Raw genomic sequence first — 22,427 nt, forward strand, 5'->3', positions numbered from 1 at the left:
AGTAAAGCCGTTGGTCCCGAGATGAACTAGCCCAGGGCTAAAAATCTCGTTAATAAAGATAGAAAAAAAAGTGTTACGTCCAAACTGGGATAGAGCTTGATTTATAGCGAAATATTCTATGAGCTTTCCCTTTATCAATAACTGCGAACTTTCTTTGCCAATTTAATATTTTCAAATATGTATATCGCAACAAGCTCAAAGATACTCTAGATATGTTCTGGGAAGGAAAATTATTATTTCGAAGAGATCTTCCACCAGACCCGCCACGAGTTTTATTCAGTTATGCTCTCTAATGTCACAACAATTTTTGACATTGATAGCTTGAAAAATATCTGAACGAACACCTTATTGAGAACCTACCAGAAATTTTTGCTATGGGCTCGTTGGTGTTGATCTCGGTAAAAGCTTCAAAAATGCCGATATTAATTCTAAGTAAATCATTATACCAAACGGCCATTATGACAAATGATCATTATGCCAAACGACTTTATGTCAAACGGGGTACAATCCTATAAAGATGGTGTTCGCTTCGAATCCGGTCGGAACAGGAAGGCGTGAGGCGCAGCCTGCTAGGTTCACCAGTACCTGGAGCATGTGGGTCGTAATCAAGGATGGAGAGAGGCGGCCATGAACCGAGTGAATTGGAGAAATATTGTTGGCGATTATAATTATCAAGTTAATTGATGTAGAAGCAAATCAATAAATAACAGAAATTACAGTGGCCCAATTTCATATCGTATACATACATGATATATTGAGTTTGAAATGCTTTATCTATATTGATGGCTATAGATGTCATCTATTATTAATTTTGACAGCCATAAAATGTTTTCATTTACATTCATCTTTGGATTAATGGAAAAGTATTGAATTTGTGTCTGAAATTCACCCAATCCCATATTCGTACACCTAGCAAAACTTAAACATACAACATTCCAAACTGAATTTTAATGCTCTATTTGATTGTTCAAGTACTATATTACGTTGTTAAGACGTAGTAGAGTACTTTTGGACAATTTATAAGCGGACATATATATAAACTTAGGTAAAATTTTTAGAAATACAATTTTTCATTGATTTTTGCTATAAAATTCAATAATTCTAGCAATAGCGTTAATTTTTGTTGTAGAATTCAATCTAAAAAATATATTCAAGAGAACTAAAAGAGTTTTGGTTCAAATATATTAAGTTTACAGAATTCATAAAAAAAATTATCCTCCTTGAGTATAGAAAATGATTATGTCATAATTTCAAAACTCTTCTGAAATGTTATTTTCAAACAATGTAAACCAAATTTTTGTTCTAAACAACAGTAAAAGGTTAGTTTCAAACTTGTCAGCAGAAAGAATTTTAACTAAGAACTTCGTTTTACAACAAAGTACCCTACACTACCCAACTAACATTTAGTGCAAATGTAAACATTCTCTACACGGAAAAAAATCGATTCATGAACAAAAAGTCATAATTTCATAAAATTTTATGTTTCATGATATCATGACTAAAAGTCATGAAGTCGTGACTATTATGCATGAATTCGTATGCTCAGGGCGTTACACAAATCTTACTGTCACTTTCTTCACCTTAGTTAAAGTGTCTTATGGCAATCGGTCATCTTTTCTTGTGAAATTATAAAAAAAGTTTTGTTTTTGAAAAAGTTTCAATTCTTCGGAACCTTGTCATACATTCTTGGTGAAATTCTCGTGGGTTCCCACATTGTTTCACGACACAATCAATGTACTTACTTAATCCTGACTTTGCAGAACCGGGCAATGTTTGACTTTGAGCGAAGATTTTACTTGACAACCTCGTCGGCGATTTTACCTGTTCGGAAGCGATGCATTCCCGACGTCCTTTAACAGAGCAGGTCACAAAAAGCCATCGGCAGCCGGATGTTCCAGTTCCACTTTCCACATCCGCAGAGTTGTTAACGATCTCTGCATCCACAAATCTCGACGCTGTCCTTGTTGCCACCACAGTCTATATCGAAAGACAAAGAAAACACACCGTTTTGTTCTACAACGAAAACGGCTCACACAATATTTTAAAATGATCGTAAAAGATGCCATAGCCGCGCTTACACCACTTCATCAGGCTGTAAAAGGGTGCGAAACGTCAAACGCAATGTTTACATCCAACAAGCTGAGTAGATGCGCCACAAGTTGTTGTTTTACAGCATACTGCTGTATACTCGCAGTATAACTAACGACAAAGCGCTTTTTAAATATATATTGAGCAGCATAACAAATCATATTGTATAGAAGCAGCCGGATTGATGATGGCGAGTTTTATTCCACATCATTAGGTTGCTATCTTTTACGGCGTTGAGTTACAGCTTAGTGAAAGCTGCAAAAGCGATAACTGACGAAATGTATTCAGCTAAGATTTGTAGCTGCGAAACGTTCTATTTTTGACAGCTTTCATTTTTTGCTGCGTTCGCTGCTTCAATTCAACTGTTATACAGCACAAAGCTAATAATCTTGGCTTATAGCGCTAAAATTGTTAGTTGGGTGCTGTACATACTTTCACATGATTGATGTTATCCCAATATTCAATTATTTTTTAATTCTTATTCTGTTTATACTCAAAATAAGACCCTATTCTGCGGTTTGTTTATTTTATAATAAAAAATACAAAATATTCCGAGTGGGCGAAGATCATTGATATACTTTTCACTAGAATATAACGTGTTGTTTTCATCATTTCAAATAACGCATGTGTTGCGGTTAAGGCAATAATATTTATTCTATCGATCTCTATGATAATGTTTGATAGTAAAATATGAAATAAAAATAATAATTACGCAATTTTTAGATAGGTACATTAACTATGGATTTGTGGGCCCAGATAGCCGTAGCGGTAAACGCGCAGCTATTGAGCATGACCATGCTGAGGGTCGTGGGTTCGAATCCCGCTGGTCGAGGATCTTTTCGTAAAGGAAATTTTCTCGATTCCCAGGGCATAGAGTATCATCGTACCTGCCACACGATATACACATGCAAAAATGGTCAATCGGCAAAGAAAGCTCTCAGTTAATAACTGTGGAAGTGCTCATAAGAACACTAATCTGAGAAGCAGGCTTTGTCCCAGTTGGGACGTAACGCCATAAAGAAGAAGAACTATGGATTATGTACATCTATTTAAGAGCCAAACTGAAAGTAATTGACTAACATTTTTGGTTTTAGATTTTTTCTAAATGTTATATTAACTAAGATTGTGAAGTATGCGATACCGATAACCACTCGTAAGTACTCTAAAACTGATTATAAAATTTTGAAACTCGTTCAGTATTTGTAGTAATAATTGTTAATGAAGTGAACCTGGAAAAATTACGTTATTTTTCGACTTACTAGATTATTTTTAGCAAAAAAGCATTGGAAAAGAGGTATTTTTCTTAAATTTTCTTAAGTTTCAAATATGTCCGCTTATATTTTTTCCAAATGTACTCTAATACATCTGAACAACGTAATGAAGATATTGAGCAATCATCTAGCACATAAAAAAATTGTTTTGGATGTTGTATGTTTGATTTTATAAGGTGTACGAATGTGGGATTGGCTCAATTTTAGACACAAATTCAATACTTTTCTATTATTCTAAAGATTTGAGCGAATGAATATGATTATGATTGCCGAGTAATAGATGACACCTACGACCTTCGTAATTGATAAAGTATTTCGAAGTCCGTAAATCATTTATTAGTTTTAAACCTACTTGATATGGAAACAGTGCCCCGTACGAAAATGAGGTTGAGTCACTGTATGAACACTTACTGCTGTGCAAAATGTCGACAGTGGTAAATTTTATTTGTATTTAACACGGAATGATTATTTATACAAAATATTAACTAAGTAAGAAGTAACTCACATTTTACCTTGGTACAAATAAACGAAAAGCACACTGGCAACAAGTGCAGCTTTCGTAGAAGCTTTCCGGGACAGCATGGCGGCCGCCCCCAGAAGCATAGCTTTTCTGATGACGATGCGATGATTGACGGACGACGTTGAGTCCCAGAGAAAGAGAGCGGCTTGAGAGAGAACTTATGTTATAGCTAGCACACCAGCAAACCAAACCATGATGCACACATATAGTGAGGTGGAGAAGCATGTTCAGAAAACTCGCTTCATGCTCACAGATAACTTCTGAATCTAGCACGGTCAAGACGCGAAACCTTACCATTACTAAATTGCAACGCAGGTGTCAATCTTGTTTTTTTGTTAGCTTTAAGCGCTAGATGCAATTCCGCGGGATCGCCGAGGCCAATCCAAAGTGCGTTTGTGACGAATAATTCGTGCGTATAAGTTCTGTTCGCGTAAAGGGGGTATACCTACGTGGGCAGTGAGCTTCCCATATTCCCGGACGGATGGATGATGTGTGAGTTGTCAGCTTGTGGCGGTGCTAATTATTCTGTGGATGGTCTGGTGATTCCCTGATGGTGCTGGAAGGTCGCGAAGAATACGCAAGGCATTAGGCTGCAAGTGCTGTGAAGCGTAGAAAAGTGCTTCTGTTGTGTTCCACCGCGGAAGAAGTGAAACAAGAAAATTTTTGGTCATAAAGTTCAAGGTGTTTCTTCTGGGGAAACGTCACACTAGTGTTACCAAAGCTAAAATTATCGTCGTAGGAAAAGAAAAATGCACATCAGGTTGGAAAACTTCCATATGGTAGCCTCGGCGCTGGCGATTCTATCTGTTGCGTTGCTGGCGAGGCTTGCCAATGGATTGTCGGAGAGTAGTAACGGCGGTAGTTCGGACCACACGACCACAGTGGGACGGTTTCCATTTTTGATGCCAAAAGTTATCCCCTACAAGGTGAGTCTAATGCGAAGAAATATACCCTGATGGGCCCCTGGGTGGGAGGAGCAGGAGGGCGATGCTTCAAGTCAAGGTTGGCTTGCAAGCGGGATGGTTTGAAGGTTGAAAACGCACAAGGGGGGAATCGCTAGCAGCTGGTTGGATCCTATTCCAATAAATCAGGGATAGTGAGTCACGGTGTGTCTGAAACAGTTATTAACGAAAAAAGTCCTCCAATTAAACACCCACTATTTTAAAGATACAGTATTCAAGTAACTTCCCCCGTGAATTTCAAAATATTTCAAAAAGAGAAACGAAAGTAATTATAATTTGAAGGTTTTGGACTCATTTTTTTAACAGTGCATCATTACCAATTTATAAACCAACCTTGGAATAATCTGCAACTGTTTGCAACCCCTAATAGAGGTGAATAACAAAATAAATATGAAATAAGCACAAACTTTGCTATCATATTAACAGCAGGGTGTCCATCCATCCGGGAAACCCAGGAAAAATACAGGAAATACCAGGAAATTTGAACAACACACCGGGAAAATGTGTATTTCAAAAATAAGAATACCGGATTGTTTCAATTTTAAGCACCAAAGGAGAAACTGCCTGTCAACTCGAAACTAGTTTTTTGTTTTTATCAAAATCATGTAAAAAAATGTTTGGTTCTTAGGGATTTGTATGGTTCATTTTTCAAACAATTCAAAAATAAACAAAATAAACAAAACAAATTCAAAAGAGATCTTATGGAATATCAGCATTCTTAGAAGGGTACTGAAGGAATCCTGGCAATGTTTTTTGGTAGATTTACATTTAGATTCATGGGAAATTTTTGCAGGAATCCCAACAGGAATCGAGCAATAATTGACTAGCTTCTTGGAAGTTCTTGGGGAGATCACTTTTGTATGGATTTCAGCAGATTTATAGTGAATTCTTCCAATGATTCTCGACAAATTGAAAAGATCTTTAATTGATAAATAAATAGCGAGCCCCTTGGGTTCTCGGGCAGTTTTTTTTTTTTTTTTTGAGATCTGTCCGAGGTTCTTGGCCAAATCTTCGATAAATTGTTTGGAAGATGGGTTTTCTACAACGAATCTACAACGAAAATGCATCAAATATACTCAATTTTACTATCACAAAATATGAAATTTTCCACACTACCGGTGAAAAAGTTAAGCACCAGGTGACATAGCTCATAATAATAATAGTTTTTCTTTTAGAATTTTTTGTTCAGCAACAATTTTGTAAAAACTTGGCTTGTTCATACCTTTATAGCTTGATTGGAACTTTCTACTATTGTTTTGAGCGGTAAAGGTGAAGATGCTTAATTTTTCAACCAGTTGTAGTGTGAAAAACTTTATATTTTGTGATAACAAAATTATGGATACTTATAGTTCTAAATTTCATACCGATTGCTCACAGGGAAACAAAACTACAGCATGCCAAAGTTGAGCATGTTCGGAACACAACTGTAGTTAAAACATTATTATTTTATTTGAATGTGACTTTCGGTTGTGCTACTTTTCCCCGAAAGTAATTTCCGAAAACGCCAGTTCCCCGAGTATTGTGTTATTTTAATAACACAATATACTTCAAGGCAATGAATGAGTTATCTGATATGCACCCTTTTCAATTTTATTGGCGATCTTTTCGAGTTTCATCGTCCTCAACATCTTTATGTCGAGTATTTGTTTAGTCGAAATTGACCAAATATCTCTGGATCCACTAAATCCACTAAGAATTTACCATGAGTCTACCAAACATGTTTTTAAGGTGAAACAGTTTGGAATCAACTTCTAAGATTGCACTGATACTTCAAAGGCACAAATCTCGCGAAGAAAGCATCCAACAACAGTGAACTTTTTATTTTGGCTTTGTGCACTAGCAGAAAGCTTAAAATAGGAAGATCAGAAACGTTTACCAACTGTTTCTCCAGTTTAGTGCCTTTGAAAACGTGAGTAGGGATACAAGTCGGCCATTGTGACGGCCATCTTTGGATTCCGAGATGTTTCACCTTAAGTATTCGATGAGAAACTTATGAAAAGGATCGTGCTAAAATCTAATAAAAAATCTGATACTTTAGAAGTCCTGAATTTGTCGAAGATATTCCAAGGAGAACAATGAAGATTTCTTCGTGAATCATCTCAAAAGATTTTCATAAAATGTGAACGGTTTCTTCAGATATCATCAAAGATTCCACAACAATTCGCAAAATTATCGCCAAACAATTTTTCAAAGATATGTTGGGTATCAACCAAGCATAGTCTCTGAAAGCTGTTTTGAACATTTTAGGATTCTTCTTAACTGGCTTCTACGAAACCAACTTACAAACTTAGCCAACTTAGACTTCTCAATTTTGAGTATTGGCGTCATCAGTTGAAAATCTCATCAAAAATACTGTTGTATTTGGGGAGATTTCGTAGGGAGATTCGAGTGGAAGTAGTGGAGACTGTTGAGTTTAATGGTGATCTCGCCAGGAAGCTTGCAGATTTTGACCAGGTTAAAGCCGAAAACATGAAATAAATTATCTTTGTGTAGGTACCTCTAGGCATTGCTTACACTCACACTAAAATTTAAATTAATGAACTTTCCTTTTATCAAAAAACAAGCCAGAAGAAACGGTTCACCAAGAATAAATTTATAGCAGAGAAGCAATAGAGTTTGCATGAAAACTGACAATTAAATGAATGACAAGTTAACTTCTCCTAACCTATGGTGTAGCATTCGAAACTGAAATGGCAATAGATGTCTATTTTTTAGTGATATGAAGCAAAGGAAGCATCACGTAAAATATCTACAAAGTAACAATAAGATAAGGGAGTGTAAACAACAGTGTCGCCCCTCGGTTTTCAGTGTTGGAAACTGAATGTTCGAAAGGTTGATGTCTGAACTTTTTGCTGCCAACTGTTAGCAATCCAGAACGATGTAAACAATCATCACCCTATTCTGTAGATAAAAAAAAAGTTTTGTGGATTTTGCGAAAATATAGCGTAGGATTTTGTGAAAATTGTTCTAAGGGTTTCACCAGAACCCCACTCAACACTATTTTCTAAATCCTGTTCTAAGATCTGAAGAAGTTTATCCTAGTTTTATCAGAAATCTGTAAGAAATAAATTGAGGATTGTGTAAGAATCTTTCCTAGGATAATGTCCCGAATTCGTTGAATATCATGGCTAGGGTTCTGTGAAATCCTAGTATGGACAATCTCGGTGAACAATTTGTGGGAATGCAGCCTATGTTTTTTTTTAGAAATTTATGAGAGAATCTAGTATACAATTTTAAAATAAATCGATTTACCTCTAGATATTTCTAACGCCCAATATTTGGTATTATCTTTTTCGTGTATAAAAGTTTTGCTCAGGGTTTTGCGAGAATCAACCTCATATGATTCAGTACGATTGTGTTTGGCCTTAAAGTTTTTCTCGATAAATATTGAAAACGTATTCTAAGGGCGTATCTCCTGAAAGCGAACAAACACAGATTATCAATTCATCGTGTTTCAGAGACAAAATTCCAAACGTTGCATTCTGAACTTACTCAGTTTTCACTTTTAAACGTTTTATTTCCGAATTTACAGTACGGCTAAAGTGAAATTTTCAACTTTCGCTACCTAACCACTTCTAAAAAGAGAGTGATAGGAGACACAAAGTGATTTAACTACGATTAAAAAAATGTCAATCTTACACAATTTCCCATTCTTTATAGTAACTTGTGAATAATGCTAATTATTTATGGAAGTTTTGACAACGGAATCATTTGTGGCCATGTCATTTTTAGTAACAATCGCATTTCTCTTGCTCATATCGTTTTCAGAACTCATGTAAGACATGATTCTTTGATCGTGTCTTCCAAAATCATGAAAATCATTGGTTCTAAAAATTGAAAAATTACGCATAAACACGACTCAATTTTCAAAAACCTCAAAGTTTATTAGGTCATGAACAGAAAGAAGAGAATAAATATTCATGTATTGAAAATATTTCATTGATAAATGTTGAATCGAACTTTTTACGAGGAGGGCCATTGCGATCAATGTTACCCCGGTTTACGATATTGTTCATTTCATAGTAAAAAAGTTATTGAATAGATTCTAAAATTCGTTTTTCATTTTCCGAGAAATCAAGTAAATTTATAAACACCAGCTTTTTATGCTAATTAACTATAATATTTGAATTACCCCCATTTGACAATTCGTGCATACACCTAATTTTTTAGAGCTTTTTCGAAGCAAGCTTTAAGGAGATAGAAATTTTTAATGTTGACGTTGTAATGTCTCAGTTCAACGGGTTTACCGCTCTTAGTATCTGGAAATCCAAACTATAATATTTGATTTACTTATTTTTCTAATGTGTTTTACTATCTATTTTAAGTTTATATGTACCAATGATGAGTGCCTAATCGATGATGATTGATGATACAATTATCAGCTACGAAATAAACTGAATCTATACCGAAACAAATTTAGAGAAAGTATAGGCAAGAAATGTCAAACCCAAATCACCCCCGATGTTTTATAACCATCGTAAAAGGCTGAATATAAATAGTAAAATAGCTTAAAAAGCACACGGATCTAGAACTGGACATATACAGTAAAAATTAGCTCATTAAGTAGAAGCATGGATTGATTCTACATATTTTAATGAGAGATAGAAAGCTGATGTTGATTTATATTGCGTTGATGAAAGTCGTGTTGTCAATACTATTTAGACGCTTGGAAAAACTGAAATAAACATATAAAAGTAGCTAAGATATCACATTTTTTAATGCTTATAGAATAGTTTTAGGCATGTGAATATCCTTTCAAAATAGCTGAAATCGTTCAGATCACCATGACTTTAGTTTCCCTCGTTGAAATATTATGAAATTATTGGAGAAGAAGCTTGAATACCATAATGATGAGTGACGAATTGATGGAAATTTTATTCGTTAATAACGGCTTCAGACACACCGTGCGTATTGTAAGCACTATTATAGAAGTGCTGCCAATTCACCTAGATATGTTGCTTTTTGGGGGGAATCCCCATCAAGTCGTGTTTTGCTCCACATCAGGCAGTAATTTTATGGGGCGCTGTACTGTTGACAAACATGCATCCAAAAGAGAGGACATCACGCGCTTATCTTCGCCGCGGTCACGTAGACCTGCTAGAATGGAAAGGTGCGAGTTTTTCGAGAAAACCGGTTTAGCGCTGAGCTGATGTGTGCTACTGATACCTACTTACGTATGTCCGTAGGGTACGCACTCAGGTACACTCGATAAACCAAGAAAATGTTTTCAGTTTATCGGTTCTCTGCTTTGATCTAGAAATGGTGCATTATGATTACCTGAAATGAACCTGTCCGTGGCAGACGATTCAACTTTGAATAAAAAGTCAAAACCACACATAAGCTCATTTTACTGATCGGCTCAAATCTTACCAGAAATAAGCCTGTCTGTGGCAAACGATTCAACATTTAAAAAAAATCCAAACTACAAATTAGGCTCATTATGCTGATCGCCTCAAATCTTATCAGATGAAGAGTTCGGTAAATGTACAGAGCTGTAGCGTAGCCTCATGGCGCCATTTCAGCGCCTATTATTCAAAGTTCCAGTTTTTTTTTTTTCATTGCACCAAGGATGGATTAAATAATTTTGTTTCGATTGCTAGCTCGACTTCTGTAAAAAGATCATCAAGGGTCATGGTTAAGCTCTTTATTGATACTTCGAATACCTACTTTGAATTATTGATTAAATATCTGTGATAAGGCATGATAGACTGATAGCCCAGAGATTATCAAATTTTCTAATGGGAAACACAGTTTGTCACAGGTAAGGGGGAAACATCAGAAGTTTATTCAAAGGTAGCAAATACAATAATCAATAATATGTGAAAGAGGTTTTTTTGTGGACAACTTGCAGACTCAAGTCAAACTCAAATTACTCTTGTGAATGTAGCAAATGCATTTGATTGTCAATAAAATACTATTCTTATGGTAAAAACATTCAAGATGTCCATATTTACAGAATTCGATGCATTTACAGATCGTGTCCGATATTGGGAGCTACTTTTCAAGGTACTAAAGTTAAACATCAAAATGCAATGTCAAAATTCATAGGTATAAAAATTCAAAGTACCAAGTCATATTTTGAGAAAAATAATCTAAAAATTCAACATTTTGTTGTTTCGGAACCTTTAGATATTGCTCAATAATTTCTGGCTTCTTTGTGTTACCGTATCTGGCGGAGCAGGTTTTTACATTTTTAAAACAAGTGTTTTAAATTTTGCTTTTCGAATGATTTAAGCATGTTTAAAATATGTTCTAACTGTTTTCTTTGTGTTTGTTTTGCTAATATGAGGTAAAATTGGTTACTCATGTTAAGGTAAAGATAAATCGAAGCCAAATTTCAAATTTTCAAGAGCACGGATCTGGAGAACCAAACATCCGTTTAAGCTGAAAACTAAATCGATTGGTCACTCGCTGGTGGTGACCAATCGATTAAGTTTTCAGCTTAAACGGGTGTTCGGTTCTCCAGATTTGTGCTCTTGAAAAATTGAGGTCTGGCTTCGATTCATCTTCACCTTAAGAATTAGAATAATTTAAAATGTCGTAACTAACTACATTAATGGCCTCTGAAGGCGAATTTGAAGCCAAATAATCTTTCAATTAATTAACTCTCTTAGTTATTTTAAAATTAAAAACTCCATTAATCGCGGAATACGCATGGAGGAAGACAATTTCTTGATGAAATTCTGTATAGAAACAGTAATTCGATTATTTTAAAAAATTTCTCGATCACATACTTATGAAAAATCTGCCAACGAAATCGTTATCGGTGAACTCAAGTTTTTCAAAAACTTTCGTTTTATTAAGCCTAATAAAATGAGGGGCTCAAAAGTAAGTGACAGAAACCTATCGACTTTGTAGTTTCTTCAGAAATTTTTCGATCCATACAAATTGTATTGTCTTCTTCTTTTTCTTCTTCTTATTCTTCTTCTTCTTCTTCTTCTTCTTCTTCTTCTTCTTCTTCTTCTTCTTGGTATTACGTTCCAACTGGGACAGAGCCTGCTTCTCAGCAGTGTTCATATCAGCACATCCACAGTGATTAACTGAGAGCTTCCCAAGTAACCAGTGAGCACGATAATGCGGCACGGTAACAGCATTATATGCACATATAGGGTAATCATTTGATGCATGTCAGTTTTATATACGCATATAATGCTATTATAATGCCAGAAAAGGCAAAATAGCGTGCCATTATAGTGCCAAGATATAACCGTGCTTCTCTGCACCACTAATGCTGATATACAGCCATTCCATGAAAAACCGATCTAGTGGGTCCCCGAATTCCGTGAAAATTTGCTATTTTGTTCCTTATCCGAAATAAGGATACACGTATTTTTGGATTTTTTGATTAGGGTGACCATTTCCAAAATAGGGTGACCAGGAAAAATCGCGATTTTGCAAAATTTTTATTTTTAAAATAATTATAACTTTTGAACCGTTCGACCGAACGAAATGAAGGCTAGAGATTTTGACTTTTCAGGAAAAATATAAAATTTCACAAAAATTGTGTTTTTTACATGGAAAAACTCAATAGTTTCCGTTTTTTTGTGTTTTGAAGGCCTCGGGACCAAAGGGGCTATTGCTGTTCTCATTTTTTCTTGAAAGTTCAGAAAATTTTACGTTTACTATCAACTTTTCAGCGATGTAAGTTTTTCAGTTTTTGAGATATATTTTTTTGAAAATAAAAAATCAGTCATTTTTCATCGGCACACACTGTAGATCTCAGCGCATTAAATTTTTAATGTTTAAAAAAAATCATAACTTTTGAACAGCTCAACGGATTTCCCATCTTTTTTATGGAATGAAAGCTTAAGATTTCAACTTTTCAGAAAAATTAAAAAAAATAATTTTTTTTCCATTAAAATATATGAAATTTAAAAAAAAAAAATTATATTTTTTCACGTTTAAACATATTTTTGACAGATTTTTCAATTTTGTCTGAAAAATTGAAATTTTAAGCTTTCATTCCATAAAAAAAGATTGGAAATCGGTTAAGCTGTTCAAAAGTTATGATTTTTTTTTAAATAAAAAATCTAATGCGCTGACACCTACAGTGTGTGCCGATGAAAAATGACCTGTCTTTTATTTTCAAAAAAATATATCTCAAAAACTAAAAAACATACATCGCTGAAAAGTTGACAGTAGACGTAAAGTTTTCTGAACTCTCAAGAAAAAAATGAAAACAGCAATAGCCCATTTGGTCCAGAGGCCTTCAAAACACGAAAAAACGGAAACTATTGAGTTTTTTTTATGTAAAAAACACACTTTTTGTGAAATTTTATATTTTTCCTGAAAAGTCAAAATCTCTAGCCTTCATTTCGTCCAAAAAGATTGAAAATCGGATGAACGGTTCAAAAGTTATAATTTTTTTTTAAATAAATATTTTGCAAAATCGCGATTTTTCTGGTCACCCTATTTCGGAAATGATCACCCTAATCAAAAAATCCAAAAATACGTGTATCCTTATTTCGGATAAGGCACAAAATAGCAAATTTTCACGGAATTCGGTGACCCACTAGATCGGTTTTTCATGGAATGGCTGTATAAGGCCACGTGAGAAACGTCAGTTGTTTTCGACAGGTTTTTAGGGCGAATATTTTGTGCTTTCGCGTACGCAGCAAGCAACTGGTACACGAGGTAAATAAATGAATGAATGAAAACGGAAACCTCTAATAGTATGCAAAAAATGTAATAAAACGATACAGATAGTACTACTTCTCCGTATCAGACATGTTCGTTTTGATAGTTTTTACCCTTTTGAGTGCTTGCAATTGCCACATTTTGATCCTCGTTTTATGTTGATGAAATTCCTCATTTTGTGTCTCGAACCTGCGACACCCGTATTGTTGAGTTGTTGTCCTGCTCCTTTGCTCCTACGGCCACATAAGATGAATAGTATTGGAAAGAAAAGTGAATAATTTAAACCATCACTTTTCCCCGTCATAAAACCTGCAATTGTAGTAGTGAGAAGATTTATGTTTGATTCCCTCTTACCACTATATGCAAACACAAAGCACGTGGTATATCTGTCAGAACATTGGATGGCATTTAAGGTGATTATAAAACGAAGCCAAATTTTGAATTTTCGAGTGCATAAGACTGGAGAATCTGACAACAGTTCGCGTTGAAAATCAATCAAATTACTTGCTTGCTGGTGGTGACCAATGGGATAAATTTTCAACACGGAACGCTGTTTGGTTCTCAAGTCTTGTGCTCTTGGAAATTTGAGGTGTAACTTCGTTCTATAATCACCTTAAACATGCCCTGTATTCGAATATGAAGTCAATATAGTGCTTATTTTATGCCTGTATGCATCAGGCTTAGAAGCATTAATGATGCTGTGATAGGGTTTCTATGCAGCAGACGTGCTGTTATAAGGTGTGTAAGCATTTGTGGTGCTATTATAATGCATGTACGCATCTATGATGCTGATCAAGGGTTTATCATTAGTGCTTATGGTTACTTGGGTTTCTATGCCAAAGTTGTCATCTTCGCAATCGTATATCGTGTAGCAGATACGATGATACTCTATGCCCAGGGAAGTCAAGGAAATTTCCATTACGAAAAGATCCTGGACCGACCGGAAATCAAACCCAGACACTTTCAGCATGGCTTTGCTTTGTAGCCGCGGACTCTAACCACTCGGCTAAGGAAGGACAAATTGTATTGTATTGTAGTATAATCATCAATGTGTCTAGCCATTTCAATGATTTTTATCTCACTAAAAATTCTGCAATTTTCTATCACTCTAGATCATGATGAGATAGAAGGTTGGAGTCTTCGGCAAAATTGTTCAGCAGAACGAGGAGTACTTGCCAGTGGGAAATCTGTTAGAGAATTCGTCCGCTAGGTGGCGTTAGTAATAAATTGTTTTTCAATCCTCCGCATGTTCAGATCCTAAAAGGCTAGAAAGTTGGTGTTTTTGGCAAAGTTGTTCAGCAAAACGGGGACAATCTGGCGGTGAAAAATCTGTTTAGGAATTTGTCCGCTTGGTGGGGCTAGTAAATAATTTTCTTCAAACCTTTGTATCTTAGAATCCCGATAAGCTAGAAGTTTGGAGTCTTCAGCAAAGTGTATCAGAAGGTCAAGAACTATCTGGCGGTAATATATTTGTTATAGAATTTATTCGCTAGGGGCACTTTTAACAATTTTTTTCAACTTTTTATATCTCGAGATCCTGACGAGCTAAAAGATTGTTGTTTTCGGCAACTGTTAGTGAAAAATGTGATTGATGACGTGAATGATTTATTTTATCTGACTATCTTATAATACTGATAAGCAAGACCGTAGATGTTTTCAGCAATGTTGTTGATAATATCATGGAAAGTATTAGTTGTTAGTGAAAAATCTGATAATGGATCCATGAGGATGAGGATTTATGAGGCACTAGTAGTGTTTGTATATGAAAGCTGATAAGCTGTCTATATTAATGTTCATACGGTTAGGTTTTAGCCAAAAATCTGGGATGAAGATAGAAATCAAATGTGTTCAGATTATATTCAGTGGCGCTTATAACATTTATTTAAAAAAAAAAATCTGATAAGCTAAATCGTTGGCGTCTTTGGTGAAAATGTTTAGACGATTTACCTTTTGCAGAATTGTTCAAGCGGCTCTATTTTCCTGTATTTTTTTAAACTAACTAACTAACTTTTTTGTGGATAAACTAAATGTTACGAATGTTCGGCAAAAATGCTTCGATGCAAATACAAACACAAAGATAGTTTTCAATTTCCAATTTAATTCCAACAAACAAACATAGTAATAATCCAAAGAAACCAGTGACAGAAATTCAATCAACTTATCCGCGGATCAACTTAAAACTGAGGGCATATTTATAAGTGATATGGAGCTGCGTTTCGAATCCCATTCTAGCTTTTTTCACTAGTCATTTGGCTGCTTTGTATGTAGTACAGGGATTGAATCCTGAGAAAATTGAGAGAATCTCTCACGTATCGCTCTCTGTAACTATCATAACATGCTGCACATTATGAGAGACTGTTTATCGTATACTGCTACAACTTTGATCAGATTGGGAAGATAGTAGTGCATGATAAAACCCCTCTAAACATGCTCCAAGCCTGGGGAACACTATTGCTATTGGAAGCTCGTGAATTGTTTATCGTGCCAGTAAAGAAAACACCTATCCCCAACGGTAAATAGCGAGAAAAATGGATTTTATCATCGCTCTCTCTTTGGGACTCTCGCTCGCTGCTTCCATTTATCAGACTTGTTACTCCTTGCGATACAATGACGATCGTAGACCGCAACAGATGGGATGTTTTTCTTTGCTTGCTTTGATCGTGCTTCATACTCAATTGAGAGCCAATTCTGCAATGCCTGATGTAGTACATTACATGTCTCGCGGAACATTACTAAAGGACCTATGTACAAATGAGAGATTCTCTCCTCTCTCGTTCTCTTTTGATTATAACAGTGGAATACTGAAGATTTTGGGAAGTTCTTCACTATAGATCGAAAGTCAATTTCCTTGACTAGCGTTTCATACAAAAAAAGAAAACAGAAGAGATTAATGTGACTCAGTTATTAATGAAAGAGAAAATAAACAAAGAGAGCCTCTCAATGTTAGATAGGTCCTTTAGTAATGTTACGCGAGATGTATTCGTTGGCGTTGTTTTTTTAACGCTTACAGATTGTTTGATTTTCGGAAGATAGATAATGGCAATTTGTCTGAGACAGTTAGCTTTAAATAACTATTATCCTCTATTATGTACATAATAGATATATCATGTATATGTATATGTCATCGGGTATTATTCTTATTAAGGTATAACTTCAATATGACGGAGATTTACCATTGTTTCACCCCAAAAGTAAAAAAAAAACACGTATACAGTAAAGTGCATTAATATTCCTGGTAAAACTATTTCCAATGATATTTCATATATTCTTGTTATCAAACGATCGATATGGTTTTGTTTTCATTTCTTATTCCATATCTTCAACCTTATCTTCAAACTCAAAATTTGCATAGTGCTCCAATAAACATAGAAAATAAAATGAATAAAATTGTATTCACAGGATGCATTACAATATTGATAATTTAACTTATGGTCTTAAAATTATAATGATTCCACAATAAGGTAAGTAAGACCTTCCTGAAATCAACTATCCTAGTTCTAAAATTTAGTTAATCAAGGTAAAAAAAAAATTTACTCTGCCAGATAACTTTCGTTCTACTGAACAACTTTGCTGAAGACATCAACCTTCTAGCTCATCAGGATCTCGAGATAAAAGAAAATTGAAGAAAAATGTTACTGACACCACCTAGCGGACGAATTCCCAAACATTTTTTTTCACTGCTAGATAGCCCTCGGTCTACTGAACAGCTTTACCCAAAACACCAACCTTCTAGCTCATCAGGACCTTTAGTTATGGAAAGTTAAAGGAACCTAAGGACTGTTCATTTTATCAAGTGGACACCTTGTTTATGCTATATTTTTTTATTCATTGATAAAATTGTAATCGGTTTTCTGTGCATCGTTAAACTATTATTCTACAATGCTATGAAAATCTTATAAAATGCTTTTGGTTGAAGAACTAAATAGTTTTTTTTTTTCCAAAAACTCCTGAGAAAAACTGTTTATCACAGATAAGCATTATTTTTCGCATAACTAAAATCTTTATTTTTATGAACAAATTGTGAATATGGGTAGAGATTTAAAATAATCAATAATATTCCACCATTGCCTGACCAGTGTTGATAGACTCGCACTCAAATCTCAATCAATACGCTCTCCCGTGAGCGCAAACTCATTAGAGATATGCTTCGCAAATCTCACGCTTGAGATTTTGATGCAAAATCAACTCAAACCGTAAAAAATGATTCAGTCGCAAAACCCGGCAAAAACTTGTGAAACCCGAATGTTGTTGTTTATGTTAGAAAGGATTACTATAATTTTACCAGACTAACAAGAAATTATTGTCGTGTGTGAGTAAACTGTGGAAATACGAGATAATAGTCAAAAAGATGAGCCAACTCATCCATGATTTTTTGACTACTGAGTTGCGTGATTGACAACTCACGCATGAAAAATCTCAAGCGTGAGTTATGGGAAATTGAGTTTTTCGCAACACTGTGCCTGACATTGGATCACTCCAGGGATTTATTCTTCATGGCCAAATTTGATGATACACCTAAAAAGTGGTGGCTCCCAGAAAAAAAGTAAAGTAAAAAGCGTGTTGAAAATTGGTTTAGGTTAGTAAAGAAACTACATTTGTATAAATGAGAGCTGAATCATAAGTTTTAACCGTTTTATTCAAAAATCTCATACTTTAAAAATCATTTACGCATATTCATCGATCTAAGCAAATTGTAGGCGTTTTGATCGGTCATCTCAGAATATCATATTATGAAAATAATACCGTAAAATGGGGTGAAGTTGATCACTTTCGAGCGATTCTGTTCTGTAACTAATAGCAGAATGCATGTATTATTATCCAAATATTTTGTGTAATGGCGGTTTCAACATCGATTATTGTCAGTTCAATATCTGGTTTTGTGGCAACCGCATATGCTAATCCCTTATTGAGAAGTGTCTATTGTTCTTCTGAGAACTGCTGCGTCAAACGATTGACCACAAAACCTTCAATAGAATGGCTTCTAGGTAATGCAAATAATCCTGATCTACTCACAATTAATCCATTCGACCCGAAAATTCATTCGGCGGCCTCTAGGTAATGCCAATAATCCTGACCTATCCCTGGTCAGATACCCATTCGACCTTACGGTTCATTAGAATTATCAGCCATTACCCTTTCGGCCTAACGGGATAGAACCTGTGGTTTTCAGCATGTAAAAGTATGTTTGCTGGATGAAGGTTGATAAGTTAAAAATGGTTTGATATAGTAAAGTAGACATAGTTTTCGATGTTCAAAAGGCCTATCTAAATTTCATAAAAGTTCTGTATTTTGACTGGCATCCTCGAAGGAGTCTCTGAACCAAGTGATTTCATTTAGATTAGAAAATACATCAAATCGGTTTTGTGTTTTTGGACAATTTACAAGATTCAAAAACTCATAACTTAACAAAAACGAAACACAAATTGATAATTTTATCACGATAATTTTAAGTAGATGGAAACTCGAATTTAGTACTATACCATTTAATTCCACTCGAGTTTGTATCTTTTGACAGATACGCGTATTTCGACCTTAACTGTAAGACCGTCTTCAGTGTCGTGTACTAGACTCGACTTTTGCTCAAGAAACCAAATTCGGAAATACTGATGTCGATTTGCGGCATCCTTTTCTTCCTACCTTGAAGTCAAGAACCTAGGCTAGAAGCTGCTACGAATAGCTGCTCGGGGAAATTGTTCAAAGCATCGAACTGATTGCTCATTTCAATACAATTTTCAACATTATCCATTTACCTCATTGAAATACTATTTTATTCATTTTGGTTAGCTCAAAGCTTCTATGATTATTATGTCCGCATTGGACTACTGTGCAATGTACGACAATCTAGAAGATAAGGTATAAAATGTTAAGATTGTTAAAAGTTTTTACAGCATCCTACATTCAAAACCAGTTGAATATACACTTGAATTCGCAAAATAAATGTTCAACCCAGTTCGATTGAATTCTACGAAAAGATAGATGAGCCTGTTGTTCATTTCAGTACAACGTACACAATTATATTCCAATTCGTCAGAGAATAATCCGCGAAACGCTAACATTAAAATTGCAATTTGGTGATAAGTTATGAATCAATCATACGTTTCAACATTTTGCGCGTGTCAAATAGCTGATACGATAATGGAACGTGCGTTGACGTTTGGCGCTGTTCAGTGTACTACTGGCCTTACTCGCATAACAGTCCCATATTTTATGAGACTTGCTATATAAATTGGACTATTATGCGAGTATGGGCAGTGTTGTTCTTATCAACTTTTTGGTGCTTAGCCGGAACTTTGATTTGTTTCAGTCCAGGGGTTTTCAGACCTTTTGGCTCGCAGAGCACTTTTTTATGTAAATCAATGCGTGGAGCACCTCTTCATTGATTCTATGAGATGAAATTATTAAATGAAACCTTTACCTCATAATGCAGTTTCTTGTTTATGTTTGAATTTTAACAAGGAAGAAATAAATTCCGATCAAATAGAATTGCAGTTTAAATTTTTTTGAATGATATGCGTAACATTCAGAATTGTTAAAACTTAAGCCAGCTCAAGCAGTTTGATGTACATATAAAAACAAGAATTAAAAATATCGTTTTGTCAATAACCATAAAAATAGGCATCAAAATTATAACAAATTCATATTAATTTTGAAATGTACCATTAACCAAAAGTCTCGTTAATATACAGCTATGTAATTTGGTTTGTTACTTTACTGGCTTACGAGATACTAGAGGATACTATCATTATTATAATAAAGATAGCTTCCCAATGTATTCATCTAAATAAATGCTAGGGTATATTGAGGCTAATTACCGTCAAAAGTGGTCGATTTGACCCCGCTTGGACAATAAGGGTCCTGAAATTTTTGATAAAATCTTGTTTTTTTTTTTATCAAATAACACGATTGTGTTCTTCCCACTATGTTGGCAAATTTTGTTTTCATTGTTTATACCATAAATGGAGTTTACCGGACACTTTGTTTAATTTTCTCTCTTCTGACCCGTTATCAGTTGGCACGAGCCACCAAAAATTTCCTGACATGGGTGGAATGGAACACTATCTAATCTTTGGAATCAGTAGGAAAAAAATCAACCTTAAACCATATTGAATTCCGGCTCATCCAAAGCCTTTCATATTTTGACGACACGTGTGCCCCGACATTTCCTCATGGTCCCACACAAGAAACCCAACATCCGTACCCATGTCAGACGTCACAGCTTTGCTCTCAGAGCTAAAACCATAGACAAATGGACGACCGCCTGAGCGCTTAACCCCGTAACCCCGATTCATAAAATCCTTGGATCTATTTCGCTCTGGGTTTCCATCCTATCCCATTCATTGTTCGTGATGGTAATCAAGATCGATGAGCTTTTCGGAGTCCATTAGTTTACAACAGCACATAGCAATATTATCCTTCCAGCTTCAACTCCGACATATGTTCTCCCATTACACAGAGCTGCCAATCGATTTGATCCTAACGATATGTGATTTCTGCAATGACGGCATCGAGTTGATGTTTGCTCACCACCGCCACCGGGTGCAGTCAGCAATACACATTGCAAAAAGGGGCAATCATGTGTGTGTGGGTGGATGGGTGGCTGATATGTCGAGTGTAGTCTTCTGATACTGTTGTTTTCCACTCGGTCGTCCTAAATGGGGAAAAGAGTGTTTTAGTAAATACGTGACCGAGGCTGCCTTCGTTACCATCTTCCGATTGCACACTGGGCCAGGAACAGAATTTAGCCGGACAAATTTAGAGACCGTGTTTACCTCTGCATCTCCACAGAAGTTACTGGAAGGTTACTCATTAAGAAAAAAAAATGAAACGAGCTCACCAGTTGCAAGTCCATCCTCAACTGAGCAGCCCCAAACCATTCTCAAACCCGTCAACACAAAACGTACAAGCTGATGTACATATGGAATCAGAATACGTAGACGTGCGATGAAAGAACTCGATTGCATGGACTGTCGCAGAACACTCCAAATAACAAACATATGGTAAAATATGTGGAAATGACTACAAAAAACATTTAAAATAAAATTTGAAGCAAAGTTTATGTGAAAAAGATTGTTTATACCGCACACGCAAGATATATAATTTGACTGACGCATGGTGTTTCAGATGAAACATTCTACGACTTTGACGTAAAAATTAAAAAAAAAAGAAAAGAAGATTTCTAATAGTTTTTACAAGTTTACCAAAATTTGTCTGGCTAAATTGAGTTCCTGGTCCAGTGTGCATATTATCGGCGGTACCCACAAGAAGGGTGATGGTTGGTCGAGATGGGAAATGGAAGAATAAATTGCAGCAAAGTCTTTGGGCGGAAAAGTGCTCCATTGCAAAGTAGATGGGTACAGAAAGATACCTAGCTATCACCTGTGCTGTTTGTGATGCTTGTTGTGATTCGATACCGAGAGTCGGTCGGTACGTCATGGAATGTTTACCGGGGTGAGCAACATGGTTATCCAGGGGCTATACCGGAAAATGGCTATCTCGTGATAATTTCTACGTGCGGGCAATGTCGAAAAGTGTTCTTTTTTAGCATTAACTCTTTGTTGGTTGGATACTATTCGCGGTGTGTCTGGAAGCGTTATCAAAAAAATCTACCAATTTGACAGCGAATTGATATTATTTTAACGAGGTAACGAAAGTAATCATGATTTGAAGGTTTGTCTATTTCAAAGGGATATTCACATGCTTCAAAATATTTCCTAACAGTGTCGATTTGTAAACCTACCAAGTAACCATCAGGTTTGCATGAGGCCTTGAAAAAATGTTAAATATTAAAGTATTTTCATTGCGAGTTTGAAATTATTTCGTCGACAAAAATCATAAAATACAGTCATTTGTACAATAATTCTTATTTCCGTGAAGTTTGATTTAGTGATTAGTTTGATTCAGAAGCTTTGAGACCGTTCGATTTTTTTTTTCAATTCGAATGGAAATACC

The 22,427-nt window shown here is 35.4% G+C and overlaps 1 protein-coding gene across 1 annotated transcript in view; it reads left to right on the top strand.

The window, feature by feature from the left end:
• The first annotated feature begins 4,118 nt into the window (after positions 1 to 4,118).
• LOC5570501 (peptidylglycine alpha-hydroxylating monooxygenase) overlaps positions 4,119 to 22,427 on the top strand; it is a 56,848-nt gene continuing 38,539 nt past the window's right edge. The window contains exon 1 of the mRNA XM_001659127.2: positions 4,119 to 4,805. Within this exon, the coding sequence (XP_001659177.2) occupies positions 4,629 to 4,805 (177 nt within the window). The 5' untranslated portion in view covers positions 4,119 to 4,628. The remainder of the gene's footprint in view (positions 4,806 to 22,427) is intronic.

Source organism: Aedes aegypti, chromosome 2, assembly GCF_002204515.2.
Source record: "Aedes aegypti strain LVP_AGWG chromosome 2, AaegL5.0 Primary Assembly, whole genome shotgun sequence".
Classification (NCBI taxonomy): Eukaryota; Metazoa; Arthropoda; class Insecta; order Diptera; family Culicidae; genus Aedes; species Aedes aegypti.